Source organism: Diabrotica virgifera, chromosome 4 (assembly GCF_917563875.1).
Source record: "Diabrotica virgifera virgifera chromosome 4, PGI_DIABVI_V3a".
Taxonomy (NCBI): Eukaryota; Metazoa; Arthropoda; class Insecta; order Coleoptera; family Chrysomelidae; genus Diabrotica; species Diabrotica virgifera.
In genome coordinates, this window is record NC_065446.1 from 27630395 (window position 1) to 27644798 (window position 14404).

Consider the following 14404-nt stretch of genomic DNA (forward strand, 5'->3'; position numbering starts at 1 on the left):
GGAGTTACATAATTTAATACACATCCTACTAATTGCCAATTAATAAAAATATAGTTTGTAATTATTGTTTTTCAAAAAATTCTGACTAACATAAATAAAACAATATTTTAATCTAAAAAATGTTTATGAACTGGTTTAAGTCAAGCTTGACCACACATGCGAAGTGGTGTTGATTGACCTATTCCTCTAAATTTATGATATAGGATTACAGGATGTTTAGGTTATCAGCTATTGTTTTCGTTTTATAAAAATTTGGATAATCCCAAAGCTTTTGATTTGTCGATACTCCATGTGTCCTGATATAGCAGGATTATTTACCATATTGCTAGATCTAAAAACATTTTAATACTTTGCTAATCTTTATTAGTTGCTTACTATTTTTTAATATACAGGGTGTTTTGGTAAAAAATGGGCCAAAGCTTAACCTTAGATTCCTGAGGTTAAAATAGGTAGATTTAAGCTAACTTACCTTAGTACAAAAGTTGATAATAACCGAAATACAGGGTGTCAAAGTTAAACTTTTATTTTATTCATTTTTGAATATTTCCTGACAGGCATTTGACAACAACACGAAATTTGGTAAGTGGTGCTGGTACTGTATACCCTACTAAATTATGTTAAACAAACGTTTCTGGCTACTACCAGAGGCGTACGACGGGGGAAAGTGAATGGTTGACCCTTCCCAAATTCTACGCCACTGGCGGAATTGCTATTTTAGTGCAATTTTTTGATTCTTCAATACTTTCTATGTAAATATCATACTCTTCATTTGTAACGATAAAGCCATTAGTTTTTGAGATATTTGAAGCTAAAAACGAAGGAGCATAATACTTGAATCAAAATAAGTGTGTCTTTATTTTTAACTTCAAATATCTCGAAAACTAATGACTTTATCGTTACGAATGAAGAGTATATTATTTGCATAGAAAGTATTGTATATTCTAAAAATTATGCTAAAATAGCAGTTTCACCAGTGGCGTAGAATTTGGGAAGGGTCAACCATTCACTTTCCCCTGTCGTACGTCTGTGGTAGTAGCCAGAAACGATTATTTAACATAATTTAGTAGGATGTACAGTGATTGATCATTTTTGACTGTTTACCGTGACAGATTTTACGTCAGTAGGTGACATTTACTAGCAACTCGACGGTAAGTACTCCAACTCGACGGTAAGTAATTCACTTACCGTCGAGTTAAAAAATCTCCTAATTTTAATTTATTTTTTGAAAGAATAAAGAAAACTAACGAATTATTTATTAATATTGAAACTTATGGTACAATTTGTTAATTTTTCTCTTCAAATACGCGATCAAAGTTGAAAACTTGGAAATATCAATGCCATCATAAAGAAAAACGGTGGATTTAATCATTGAAGATTCTGCCCAGAGGCTTCCAGGAGCTTTCAACTGCATATGTCTTTGAACGAAATATGCCAATAGAGTCTTTTCTTCGATTCTTAAATTCTTGCCTTCGCACCATTTTTTAAAACTTTGGTAGGTATTTTGATAACGGATTTTGGATTTTTCGGGAATAATTGCGGAACACCCTTCTTCCCAAGCCCGTTCAATTTCTTCAAATTCACTTTTGCTCATATTTTAATTTATAATAATCAAAATTGTACTTAAAATTATTGACAACTAAATAAAAACTCAATTCTCCATTGTTGTTATGCACCCTAGTTACTACCTAACAACCAAAGTATCTATCTTGATAAAATTAATGAAACTAGTCAATGTGAGGAAAATGTTTAATTTTATAATTTATAATGGTATCAATCGTGCAAAAAACGTTATAAGCATGTCGAACGTTAAGGGTAACCGATCTCAGACAATAATTGGAGTCGTCGCGCCGCTCCTCCTCCAAACAATTGTCTTCGATCGGTATAAAACCCTTACCGTTCTCCATACCTAATATACTATAACAATACATAGTTTCAAAAGTTACGCATCAGCATCACCTAAAAAGTATGGTCATTTTCATAGTTGATTTTTTCGTGAACAGATTAACGCATTCCGCTCAGTTTTTTTATTATTTTAGATTTTTCTTTTCTATTTACACAGTTAAGCAAAGGTTTACTCAAATTTCTCTTTTCAACTTATACCGTGTAGAAGAAAAAAAATGTTTTTCTTATGTCAAGTTTGAGACATCCTGTAGGGAGGACGAGATATAAGTATGGGTATACATCGAAATAGTACCTATTGTAGTCTTATATTCTGTAAACATTTTGTTTGTTGAATATCCCTGATATCTTTAGAAGCAATGAAAATATACGCTTTTATTCTTTAACATGACGTGTTTTATCTGAGACAAAAATAAATTAACAATAAAAAAAAAACAGTTAACAATTCTTTAAAAACAGAAAGGCATATAACGTTAACAACTCTGGTCGACACCTTAAGAGTTATTTGTCGACCAAGTGAGTGGTATGCACAGCGCAACATAATAGAAACGAGATTGTTTAATGGAGGCTCTGTGATGTTTTGAGGTGGAATTTCTTTGAGAGTACATTGCACATATTTTCTTTCTTTGTTCCTTTCGCTCTATAATATTGAAATAATTTCATCTTAGTGAATGATTAGACATGGCCTCCTCACGTATCGCATGTCGTCAGTTAAAACACATATTATAGAGTAAAACCGTCTAGTTTCTTTGTTATTAAAGATATCAGAGAAACTAAAAAAAAAATAAAATGTTCACAAAACCTTTCACCTTTGTACCATTTCCTCCCTAGAGGGTGTCTCAAACTTTTGTTTCAGTTAAAACACATGTTATAAAGAATAAAACCGTATATTTTCTTTGTTTCTAAAGATATCAGGGACATCAAAAAACAAATTGTTCATAAAACATAAGACTAAAATATGATTTGGATGTGTATTCACACTTGTACCTTGTCCTCCCTACAGGGGGTCTCAAACTTAACATAAGAAAAAGATTTCTTTTCTTCCACCCGGTATAAGTACAAAAAAGAAGTTTGAGTAAACATTTGTACAAGTGTGTAAATACCAAAGCAAACTCTAAAATAATAATAAAAAAATAGAAGAATCCGTTCATCTGTTCATGAAAAAATCAATTATGAACTTATGAAACGATGTTCATTTTTGTTGCTTTGTTGCACTTTAAATTATCTGGAGGATTTTTTTGGTGGTAATAATAGTTAATTTGTGGTTATAAAGTTTTTAATTTGATATTTCTGTTATCATAAATTATCGTTTCGTATATCATTATATTTTAGTTGGTCGCACTGAAAACACTCATTACGGAATAATTACGTTTTATTGATAATAATTATATAACTGCAATTATTGTTTATAGCACGAGAGCCAAGAGAAATACAAAGACCTGTTAAAAGAACAACTTACCCAAAAATTAGACAGTGTTGATAAAGATATTGTAACAAATAAAAGAAGAACTTCTGTTGGAGTGAAAGTAAAGAGAAAGATATACTCCAACAGAAGTAAGGAAAAAGGAAGTAACTAGTGGGACAAAAATGAAAATAGATGGGATGTAAAGAAGAGAGTGAAGTGGCTTCTACGTGGAGAAACCGCAGTAGGAAAAATACTACTTTCAAGTAGTATTGGTGGAGGAAAGTGGAAGGATGTAGAGGCAGAAGTAAAGAGAAGGGGATATTAAAAGGGATAGAAGTAGAAGTTAACGGAATGTTATAATATATAGTCCAGAGAAATAAGATTTTTCTTATGACACATACCCCTCCAGGCCGAAACCAAGTTTTTTGAGTAGTATGGACATCTATATTAATAACCTATTTGATTCCTGCAGCCGATTTTGATGATATACATAGTTATGAACAAATGAAGATCAAAAACGGTAAATTTTCGCTTCTAAAAACTGAAGCACTCTAAACAAATTTGACAATAAGAAACTCATAAATCGTATAAAAAAACTTCAATATGGCGTTCGCTGAATATGTCTATCCTTATTTGTTCCTTAGAAAATTGCAAAATAAGTAATAAATTTTGAGATTTTATAAATGTTCATAATATAATAATAGTCTCCCGTTTTTATACCGCTCACGTGGCTTTGGGAGTATAGCAGGGTAGTCTGCTATATCTAGGGCCTACGGTATACAAGGAAGGTAACAGGGCCAGTGCTACGCTTCAACCGCCTATTATTACCCCTGGTTTTACCCAAGGTACTCATTTTATTCAGGCTGAGTCGATCTGGGGCCTATAAACATTTTAAAAATGTCTAGCTGTTCTTGCCGGCGGTAGGATTTGAACTCCGGACCACCGGCACGCTAGCCTAGCACACTACCACTCGGCTACGCCGGCCCCATAAATTTGCCGGCCCTATAAATAAATAAATGTTCATAACTTATGTAAAAATTAAGTTAGAACCTTCTTATTACAGGGAATGCTGAGACTTCTTGTGCTTAAATTATATTTTAAATTTAAAAGCAATTGGTCAAATAGTTTGAAAGTTATTTAATGTATTTATCCCAAATTCATTTCTTTGTACCACACTATAAGTCAAAAAATTATGAGGTTACAGTAATACTTCGGACAGTTTATGAAAGAAGAACATTTATACTATTGACTTAATAAAAAAAAATGATAAAAAGTAATTTTAAACAGTGTAAAATTATTTTGCAAAAACATGTCGATTTTTTTCTTACTTATATGAGTACTACAATTAGAATCATTTTTTAACCGTTCCTCGTAGAAAAGTTATTTTTTCATATTTAGAAAGACTGAATTTTTATACACATTTAGAAAGAAAAACAATTGTCCTAGGACAATTAGGGGAAGTTAGCCCCCCTTTTTTTAATTCACATGTTTTTGCAAAATAATTTTGCAATATTTAAAATTATTTTTTGTCATTTTTTTTAAATTAAATTAATAGTGTAAATCTTATTCTTTCATAAACTATCCAAAAGTATTACTGTAACTTCATCATTTTCTCACTTTAGTGTTATAGGTTATAAGGTAAGTTATGAATATAAAAATTCAAAATTTATGATTTATTTTGCAATTTTCTAAGCAACCAATACGGATAGTTTACTTAGAATTTCTTACTCCCAAATTTGTTTAAAATGCTTGACTTTTTGGTACTAGACGAAAAAATCGAAAATTTACCGTTTTTTGATCTTCATTTGTTTATAACTATGTATATCATCAAAATCGGTTGCAGGAAACTTATAGGTCATTATAGATGTCCATACTACTCAAAAAATTTGGTTTCGGCTTGGAGGGGGTTGTGTTACCAACAGGATATTTTCAACGAAAACTTTTCGTTTATAAATTCGCAAAAGTGTGTGTGTTATTGCGTTGCCGCTCCTGCAATACTCAGATCAGATTTATTGATGGATTCTTATGTAGTTTTTTCTTCTGAATCCAAATCTGAAAACGACATTTGGATATCTCTAACCGTCTTCGAGATAATCGCCCTCAAAGTCTAAAATGTGACGTCACAATCCATTTATTTTCTTCCGACACACTACACCCCAGCTGAAATCGTTGATAGTAAGTAGGCTAGCTTTTGAATCTCGATTTGTTAAGCAAAGCATAGTTTATTTACATTATTTGAGTTTGACACTTTGTGAATGTCAAACTAAATTTTAAATTAAGTATTAATAAAATATTAATGATAAGATGTACAAAAATACAATTTGAGTATATTTTAAAAGCAATAATTTATTAACCGCTTTAAAAAGGTTTATACGAGTATACGCTCTCCCCTTTAATGATAAATGGACTGTTCCATTCGTTATGAAATGAAAATTGTTATTATAGTCGGTTCGCTAAACTCGACACAACTGGCTAGTGATTTTAGTAGGTAATTTTTTTGTTTTTTGCGAATTTTGCCAAAATTGGCAAAATTACTAATTATTTAGTACTTATTAACTATTTAGTAGGTAATTATTTTTTTTGTCAAATTGGAAAAATTATTGACTAAAATCACTAGCCAGTTGTGTCTTTAGCGAACCGACTACATGAAATAATATTGTTTGGAATAAAAAATTATGGTCTGATATGTGCAATTACATCCTTCTAATGGAAAAAAATATTTGAAGATTTTTCTCAAATTATGGATACCAACAACATTTTCATTTATAACTCTTTTATAACTTTATACGAGGTATATAAAAAATATGAATTTCGATCAAGAGTAAAGTGCCTTTATAGTTCATAACATTTAAATTAGAATGATATAATTGCATATTAACCTTCGGATCAGCGTATGTTTTTCTTTAATAAATTCAAAAGTATTTTCAATTTTTAACTCATTATTTTTTTATTTGACTTTAATATCATTCTAGATATCCTCATATTTTGAAATAAAAAAAAATTCCCTATATTTTACGAATAAAAAATATATTCTGAAGTTGATGTTTAGTAAAATACTGTCTATTATGTGTAATTCCAAGTAGTTTTACGCTAATGACGTCGACTTTGCAAAGTAACAAGACACTTACTCACACTACACATGACACTAATACTCATGTTGTGACTGGCTGAATGACATAAAATCCATGCCATAAAAAAACTTCATTTTTTTTGTTAATTGTCATTTGACATTTTTGACCTGGGGTCATTCCCCCCCCTCCGTGTAACAAAAAAAGGTTGGTCATCGGAAGGTTAAAACATAATTATTAATTCTAAATAACTTTTCATAATAGCAATTTTCCATATTATGAATTTAAATACGTAAATAAACAAAGTTTTCGTTATGATAATGCTCGCATTTTCAGCTTGTTTTTCCTTATTTCTCTGAACTAATAGACGAATAGTCAACATACAGCAACGATGGTTACATCAGGAAAAGAAAGTAAAAAAGCACGTAAAAAAGGACAACTATATATAAAAAAAAACGAAGAAGCTTATGGATGAAAGAAAAAAGTACATGGCTATAGATGTATACTTTTGTATTTTATTTTGGTTAATAGTACTTATAGATTCAGATGCAATCCCCTGGAGTTCAGTTGCACCCCCCTGAAAATAATCCTGGGGCTTCCATGCAAGCATTTTCCATAGATAAAATTCCTTGCAAATCGTCTGGCTTGTTTACTTTCTTTATTTTTGAATATTTAAATTTACTTTAAAAAAAATACAAGTTGCTTCAAAGATATTTTTTGTAATAAAAATTTTTACACGCTCTTTAACTTAGGGGGGAATTTTTGGGGTAAATGACCGATACCTTTCAGCCAAGCCTGCATTTTTGTATAGGCTATTATTGAAGAGTTACCTTCCAATACCTACCATATCAGCTCTCGGACCATTAGCAAAGGAGGTTTAAATACACTGGCTTTCGGTCGACGGCGACATTCAAATAGACTAAAATATATACATAGTCCATTCACTCACGGTAAAATATTGCAAAACCTTCGAATTCTAAAGACTCGCTCCAATTTAGATGAAATTTTGCAAGTAAGCTTATCTTGTCTTTTGTTTCAAAAATGATATAGGAATATGTAGGTGATCTTTCTTTTTATGGGGTGAAAATTACCCTTTTTACCAAAAATTAGAAAGAGCAGATATAAGCGTTATTTAAATCTAAATTATGTGTAAGTATGTTAAATAAAGATTTGTATTCCATATAGGAATGTAGTTCATAGTTAATAATTATTTTTCAATCCTTAAAAACTACTCTTTAGGTGATAATTTGTAAAAAAATATTGAATTGAATTGAAAAAGGAATCGAACATTTTCAGTAAAAAAAAACAGGTGTAACAAAAATACAGGTCATAAATTTAATCACATACTCAGGAACAAAAATAGTTCGATTGAACCTAACTTACCTTCCTAAAAATGTGCACATAAAAAAAGTTACAGCCCTTTGAAGTTACTAAATGAAAATTGATTTTTTCCAATATATCGAAAACTATTAGATATTTTTTATTGAAAATGGGCATGTCGCATTCTTATGGCAGTAGCATCTTAAGAAAAAATTATAGTGAAATTTGGACACCCCATAAAAATTTTATGGGGGTTTTGTGCCTTTAAACCCCCCAAACTTTTGTGTACGTTCCAATTAAATTATTATTGTAGTCACATTACTTATACGCATTGTTTTTAAGACTTTTTGCTTCTTAGTACTTTTTCGAAAAGTCAGTTTTTATCGAGATATTTTGAATATTTGTAAAATCCACCACATATTTGTATATGGTTAAGTACGATTATGGAGACTTGGTAATAATATGAAAATTTATTTATGATTTACATTTTTCGGTATATTTTAAACCATATTAAAAAAGAATCCACATCTCGATAAAAGGTGCCTTCTCGAAAAAATACAAAGAGGCAAAAAAGTTTTAAAAACTCTGTGTTTAACTAATGGTGCCGCAGTAATATTTTAATTGGAACGTACACAAACATTTGGGGGTTTTAAAAGAACAAAACCCCCATACAATTTTTATGTAAACATATTAAAAAATAAGCCTCAACTCGATAAAAACTGCCTTATCGAAAAAATACTAAGAGGCAAAAAGTTTTAAGATTATTGAATTTAACCAATGGTACCACAATGATTATTTCATTCATAGGAGATTCTGACCAATAGAAAGCTACATAAATCTGAATTAAATCGATAATTTTTGATAATCTCCCGTCGTTAAGTATATTACGTCAGATGCCCTTCGTTGCTACGAAAAAATACATTCAGTGACATTAATGACAATTAATGTTTTAAAAATTATAAAAGTGATGACTTTCAATCGTCAAATATTTATAAAAACTGTGTGTTTAATGGTACTTACATAAATAAATTACAATAAAATTTTGGTTTTGAACAGTTTTATTCATGAAATAATCGCAACAAATTGCACTCGACCTCTGAAATTAGTTTAGAATTTTTGCTCTCGTGACACTTTGACATAATTTCACTCGCCTTCAGCTCGTGAAATTAAAACTGTCAAAGTGTCACTCGGCAAAAATTCAATAATTTCAGAGCTCTTGTGCAATTACTACTGATAATTTAATTGAAACGTACAAAAAAGTTGGGGGGGGGGGGGTTTAAGGGAACAAAACCCCATAAAATGTTTATGGGGTGCACAAATTTCACTATAATTCTTTTTTAAGATGTTCCTGCCATAAGAATGCCACATGTCCATTTTCAATAAAAAATATCCAATAGTTTTCGATATATTCGAAAAAGTCGATTTTCATTTTGTAACTTCAAAGGGCTGTAACTTTTTTTATGTGCATATTTGTACTAAGGTAAGTTAGGTTCATTCGAACTATTTTTGGTCCCAGAATGTGTGATTTAATTTATGACCTGTATTTTTGTTACACCCTGTATAAATAAAGCTAATTGGACCCTGCTACGGCAGCGTCAACGAAAAGTTTATAATAAATGCACCTTTACTTACATGGAATAATTTTTAATTTTTATTTTTGAAAAAAATTCACCGATTTAAGTAATTTTTTTTAACGACATGGTCGTTTGATTTTTTAATAACATTACCGTTTTTCATCGATATCTTTAATAGTATATTAAGTATGGAGAACGGTAAGGGTTTTATACCGATCGAAGACAATTGTTTGGAGGAGGAGCGGAGCGACGACTCCAATTATTGTCTGAGATCGGTTACCCTTAACGTTCGACATGCTTATAACGTTTCTTGCACGATTGATACCATTATAAATTATAAAATTAAACATTTTCGTCATATTGACTAGTTTCGTTCATTTTATCAAGATAGATACTTTGGTTGTTAGGTAGTAGGGGAACACGGGGCGGAATGGCACGTCTAATGTTGATGCCTTGGCTAGTCAACAAGTTTTTATTGAAAATGAAAACAAACTGCAGAAATGAATTAATCAATTATTCTTAAAGATAATAAATAGAATAAAACTTTAGAAAAAATAAAGATAGTTGACAATTTTACTTGATACGAAAAGTAGTTCACTTTTCCCGTTCCGCCCCGTATGCGGGGCAAAACGGGATTTAATTTTTTTAATAGGTTTTAATGAATACAGTCATAAGGAAAGCATGGAAAAAAGTATAATTAGTGGGAAATAACTTTTATTAATATTACGCCTAACACAATTTTTAATTTACACATAATTCACAGATGAAAACTGATTCATCATCCTCACTATCTACGTCTGCACAAGAATTATGTCCCCAACTGTAGCACGATGAGCATGCTACCCATCCTTCATTGGAAGTTGAATAGAAGTCTTGGCAGTATAAACACTCGGCATCATCTTCAGTGTCACTGGAATCAGAGTCTCTTGTCTTGTCTTTCAGATCTTTATTTAACAACACCCTCTTCTTTTTAACCACTTTCTCTTTAGTGGCTTTACTTCCGTCTTTACTGAAGCTGACTTTTCTTTTTACTCGCTCTACTTTTTTAGCCGCCTTAGTTTTTGTTTCTTCCTTGGCCTTTTTCAACTCTTCGAAATATGGCGATAAAGTCAGAATTGCTGTTTTTCCTTTTTTTCGAGAAGTTCTTTTCTTATTCTGTTCCACTTTCGGTATCGGTAGAACATGTTGAGGAGAAGCAGTCGGAAATGACGTTAGGTTACTTTTACCTGAAGGAATTTGAACAGGATCTGGCATCCATGAACACTGAGGAAGAACGGGTAGGTGTTCACCGTTAGATGCTGGTGTTTTAGAGTTTGTTCCGATGAGTTCAGTGGTGGCATCATTTTGACTAATTTGTTCCTCATCGGCTACTTCATTTGTCGTTGACAAATCATTGGCATTTCTGGGCTCCAAATTATCATCTATTTCTATTTGAATATCTGTTGGTGCAGATAGAAGGAAATCGTCTTCAGTAAATGCATTAATATCTAGAGGCCAAATTGCTGTTTTCTTGAAGCCGTTCAGTGCTGTTTTCATTGTAGCTGCATTAATAAATGCAGTTCCAAACAACGATGCAATCTGAAATAAAGTCACTACTTTTCCAGGGTTTGATCTTAACCATCTTCGCACTTCCTCTTCATAATAAATACTAATAGGCCTCATCAGTGAAACATCTAAAGGCTGAAGACGGTGCGAACAGTGGGGAGGAAAGCAGAGCAATATAACTCCGTTATCTCGAGCAAGATCAATGAGTTCAATGTTCTTCGTATGTGTCGAATAATCGTCGAACAGAAGCAAAACAGGAGCATCTTTTGTGGCCTTAGAAAAATATATAAATTTTTTAAACCAACTGACAAACGTTTCGGTTGTAATCCATCCCGAGTCGGAGACTTCTGCCCAACCTCCAGGTGGCAAACCCAACTCGAACTCTTGCTGCTTCCGTTTCCTGGGGAAAATTAACATCGGGGCCATGTAAGATCCACTGGCAGAAAAACACAACTCCACAGTCACAGTTTCACCTCTCTCAGATGATGTTAGCGTGCCTACCTGCCGTTTCCCTTTCGTTGCTATGATTTTAGAATGTCCTTTTGGATTCACGCTAATGCCGGTCTCATCACAATTAAAGATACGATCAGAATTCAGTTTATATTTATCAATGCATTCTTTTAGAAGAGATTGGAATTGTGCTACAGCTACCCGATTAAAGCCCATCGCACGAGCTCCAGAGGTTGCCTCAGGTTCTCTTATACTTAAATCGGGATGTCTCTTCAAAAAGCCATTAATCCAGTCTTGTCCTGCTGTTTGATTAATTTGGTTAAAATTATGAATGATTCCATTGCGGTGTGCCAACTGATACGCTAGCCTGCGTAAATCTTTCATGGATAATCCAAACAATCTTTTTTCCATGTTTTTAACGTAATTAGCAAGTTCTACTCCTGCTGTTCATTGAAAATACACGTAAATTTTCCTGACTGTTTGTTAATGCGAAATTCCGGACTATCCCGCTTTTTCTTCACATATCGAGCCAATGTTGATTTTGGTACACCATATTGGGACGAGGCTTTGTCTAAACTTGTATTACCGTCAATTACTGCGGATATTGCCTGTTCCATAGAATCTACAGGCCAACTTTGTCTCTCTGTTTTTCTAACATAATTTCGCACCATCTGTAACAAGAAAATTTGAAGGTAGTTTTTTCTTAAGCAACAAAAGATAAAGCGGGGCGGAATGAGACATGTCTCATTCTGCCCCGTACCGTTCTGCCCCGAAGTTCGTTATTTTGAATTTCAAAGTTTTGTGAGGTTATATAGCAATATTTTAAAGAACTATGGGGGTTTACAGCAAGCTAAAATGTCTATTTCAATAGTACATAATGCTGAATAAGCAATAAGAAAAATTTAACCACCTACCTTCAAATCTTAAATGGACAAAATATGCAACAAAACAACTGAAATTCACAAATACGTTATAAATACCACCTTCGCTTCGCAGTGAACAATGGCGACTACCAGATACAGAACTACTCATCGGAGCGTAGTTTACTACCAAATATCGTAGATGGCAGCATAATACACACTTCAAAAAATACAAATCTCATTCTGCCCCGCCGGTCCATTCCGCCCCGTATTCCCCTAACTAGGGTGCATAACAACAATGGAGAATTGAGTTTTTATTTAGTTGTCAATAATTTGAAGTACAATTTTGATTATTATAAATTAAAATATGAGCGAAAGTAAATTTAAAGAAATTGAACGGGCTTGGGAAGAAGGGTGTTCCGCAATTATTCCCGAAAAATCCAAAATCCGTTATCAAAATATCTACCAAAGTTTTAAAAAATGGTGCGAAGGCAAGAATTTAAGAATCGAAGAAAAGACTATTGGCTTATTTCGTTCAAAGACATATGCAGTTGAAAGCTCCTGGAAGCCTCTGGGCAGAATATTCAATGATTAAATCCACCGTTTTTCTTTATGATGGCATTGATATTTCCAAGTTTTCAACTTTGATCGCGTATTTGACGAGAAAAAATGTTGGGTACTACTAATGTATGCGATTCTGCAGGAGTTTCTGTTAGAAGTGAAACCACAGCCCAAACAAGTGGGATTACATTAAATAATTTAACAAATTGTACCATAAGTTTCAATATTAATAAATAATTCGTTAGTTTTCTTTATTCTTTCAAAAAATAAATTAAAATTAAGAGATTTTTTAACTCGACAAAAATCGTGCAAAAAAAATATTTCTATATTTTTTTTTCGAAAAACCTCTCCTTCTTGCTTTATTTGTTGATAAAAAGTTGAATTCAAGGTTAATTCGAAAAAACACTGTCTTGCATTTGCAAACGATTACAGCTTGTAACTTGGGTTGTATTGTTGCGATACAGTGGAACCTCGATTATCCGTCTCTCCACTAACCGTCACCTCTGTTAACCGTCAGGGTCCGTACATAAGTTGTATTGAGTACATAAGTTGTATTGAGTACATAAGAAAAAATTTGAGTCATCAATTCATTTTTTTTTAGCATTGCAATAAGCCAAACGAAATTCGCTGAAATGTACAATGCGGTAACAAATGAAGTTATGGCTGAATCAACTGTTTTGTTTTCGTTGCGTAAAGATGACTTAAAGGAATGGTTAATTTATGATGAGGACGCAAACGGCTATCGATTGCTGACAGATGATGGAATCGTTGAAATGGCAAAACAGCGGCTGACAAAACAGCTTCAGAAGCTGACACAAACTTGGAATTTGACAGTGGCGATGTCGATGATGCTTTTGCAACTGAAAAAGATTTGCCTAAAAAGCTAGAGAAGCTGCATCGCACATGCAACCATTCATCGAGTGGTATTCTCGACAGTAATCCAATAAAGTAGATTGTATGATTTTACGCCGATTAAGAAATTCAGCCCTTGCAAAATGTGAAGCATCAGTAAAACACACAAAGATTTATTTTCAGAATATTGTAAACCAAATTCGACAATATTAACACGACCACAAATTTCTCTTGTTGTATTATCAAACAAAACAAACAAATAAAATTTGAGAGTTGTATTATCAATTTTTAACTTTTTTAATGTTCTGTTAACCGTCTTTTCGATTATCCGTCATACCCTTGGTCCGGTGCCCTGACGGATAATCGAGGTTCTACATAACTAATAAAAAACATTCGATTCGTTGTTTTAAAAGGTTATTTTTTGATTTTAACGAATTTTTCGTAAATTTGTTTTAGAATTATTTTTGAAAATCCACTCAAAAACATACATTTTTATGGATGAAATCATAAATTTCAATCGTGAATAAAGCTATAAATATAAACTTACCAAAAAAGTCTATATAACATTTGTTGTTTAAAAATATCACAAGGAAAAAATTCCTGTAACTGGCTGTATACCATAAATCACAAAAAATAAAAACCTTATCTTGTAAAAGGTATATTTAAGATCCCTTAGAAGAGTTATATCACAACAGAACGTTTTCGGAATCAATATTCCATCATCAGTGTTATCACAGGTCACATTACATGTTTTAAGCCACCAAGATATACGGGTAAATATCCTTAAGTTGTTTTAAGATTGTGGAGTTTACATTATATTATAAAATTTTAAGGGATGTTAAAAATATTCCCAGATTAACTCCCGGCATC

The 14404-nt window shown here is 32.2% G+C and overlaps 1 protein-coding gene across 1 annotated transcript; it reads right to left on the reverse strand.

Moving 5' to 3' along the window:
* Window positions 1-10007: 10007 nt before the first annotated feature.
* Window positions 10008-10520, reverse strand: LOC126883435 (uncharacterized). The gene has a single exon (XM_050648981.1). It carries the CDS (start codon window positions 10518-10520, stop codon window positions 10008-10010), a length of 513 nt encoding a protein of 170 aa, XP_050504938.1.
* Window positions 10521-14404: the final 3884 nt, after the last annotated feature.

Coding starts and splice junctions, on each gene's coding strand:
- LOC126883435 (XM_050648981.1), bottom strand. CDS start 10,520: ATGCCAGATCCTGTTCAAATTCCTTCAGGTAAAAGTAACCTAACGTCA.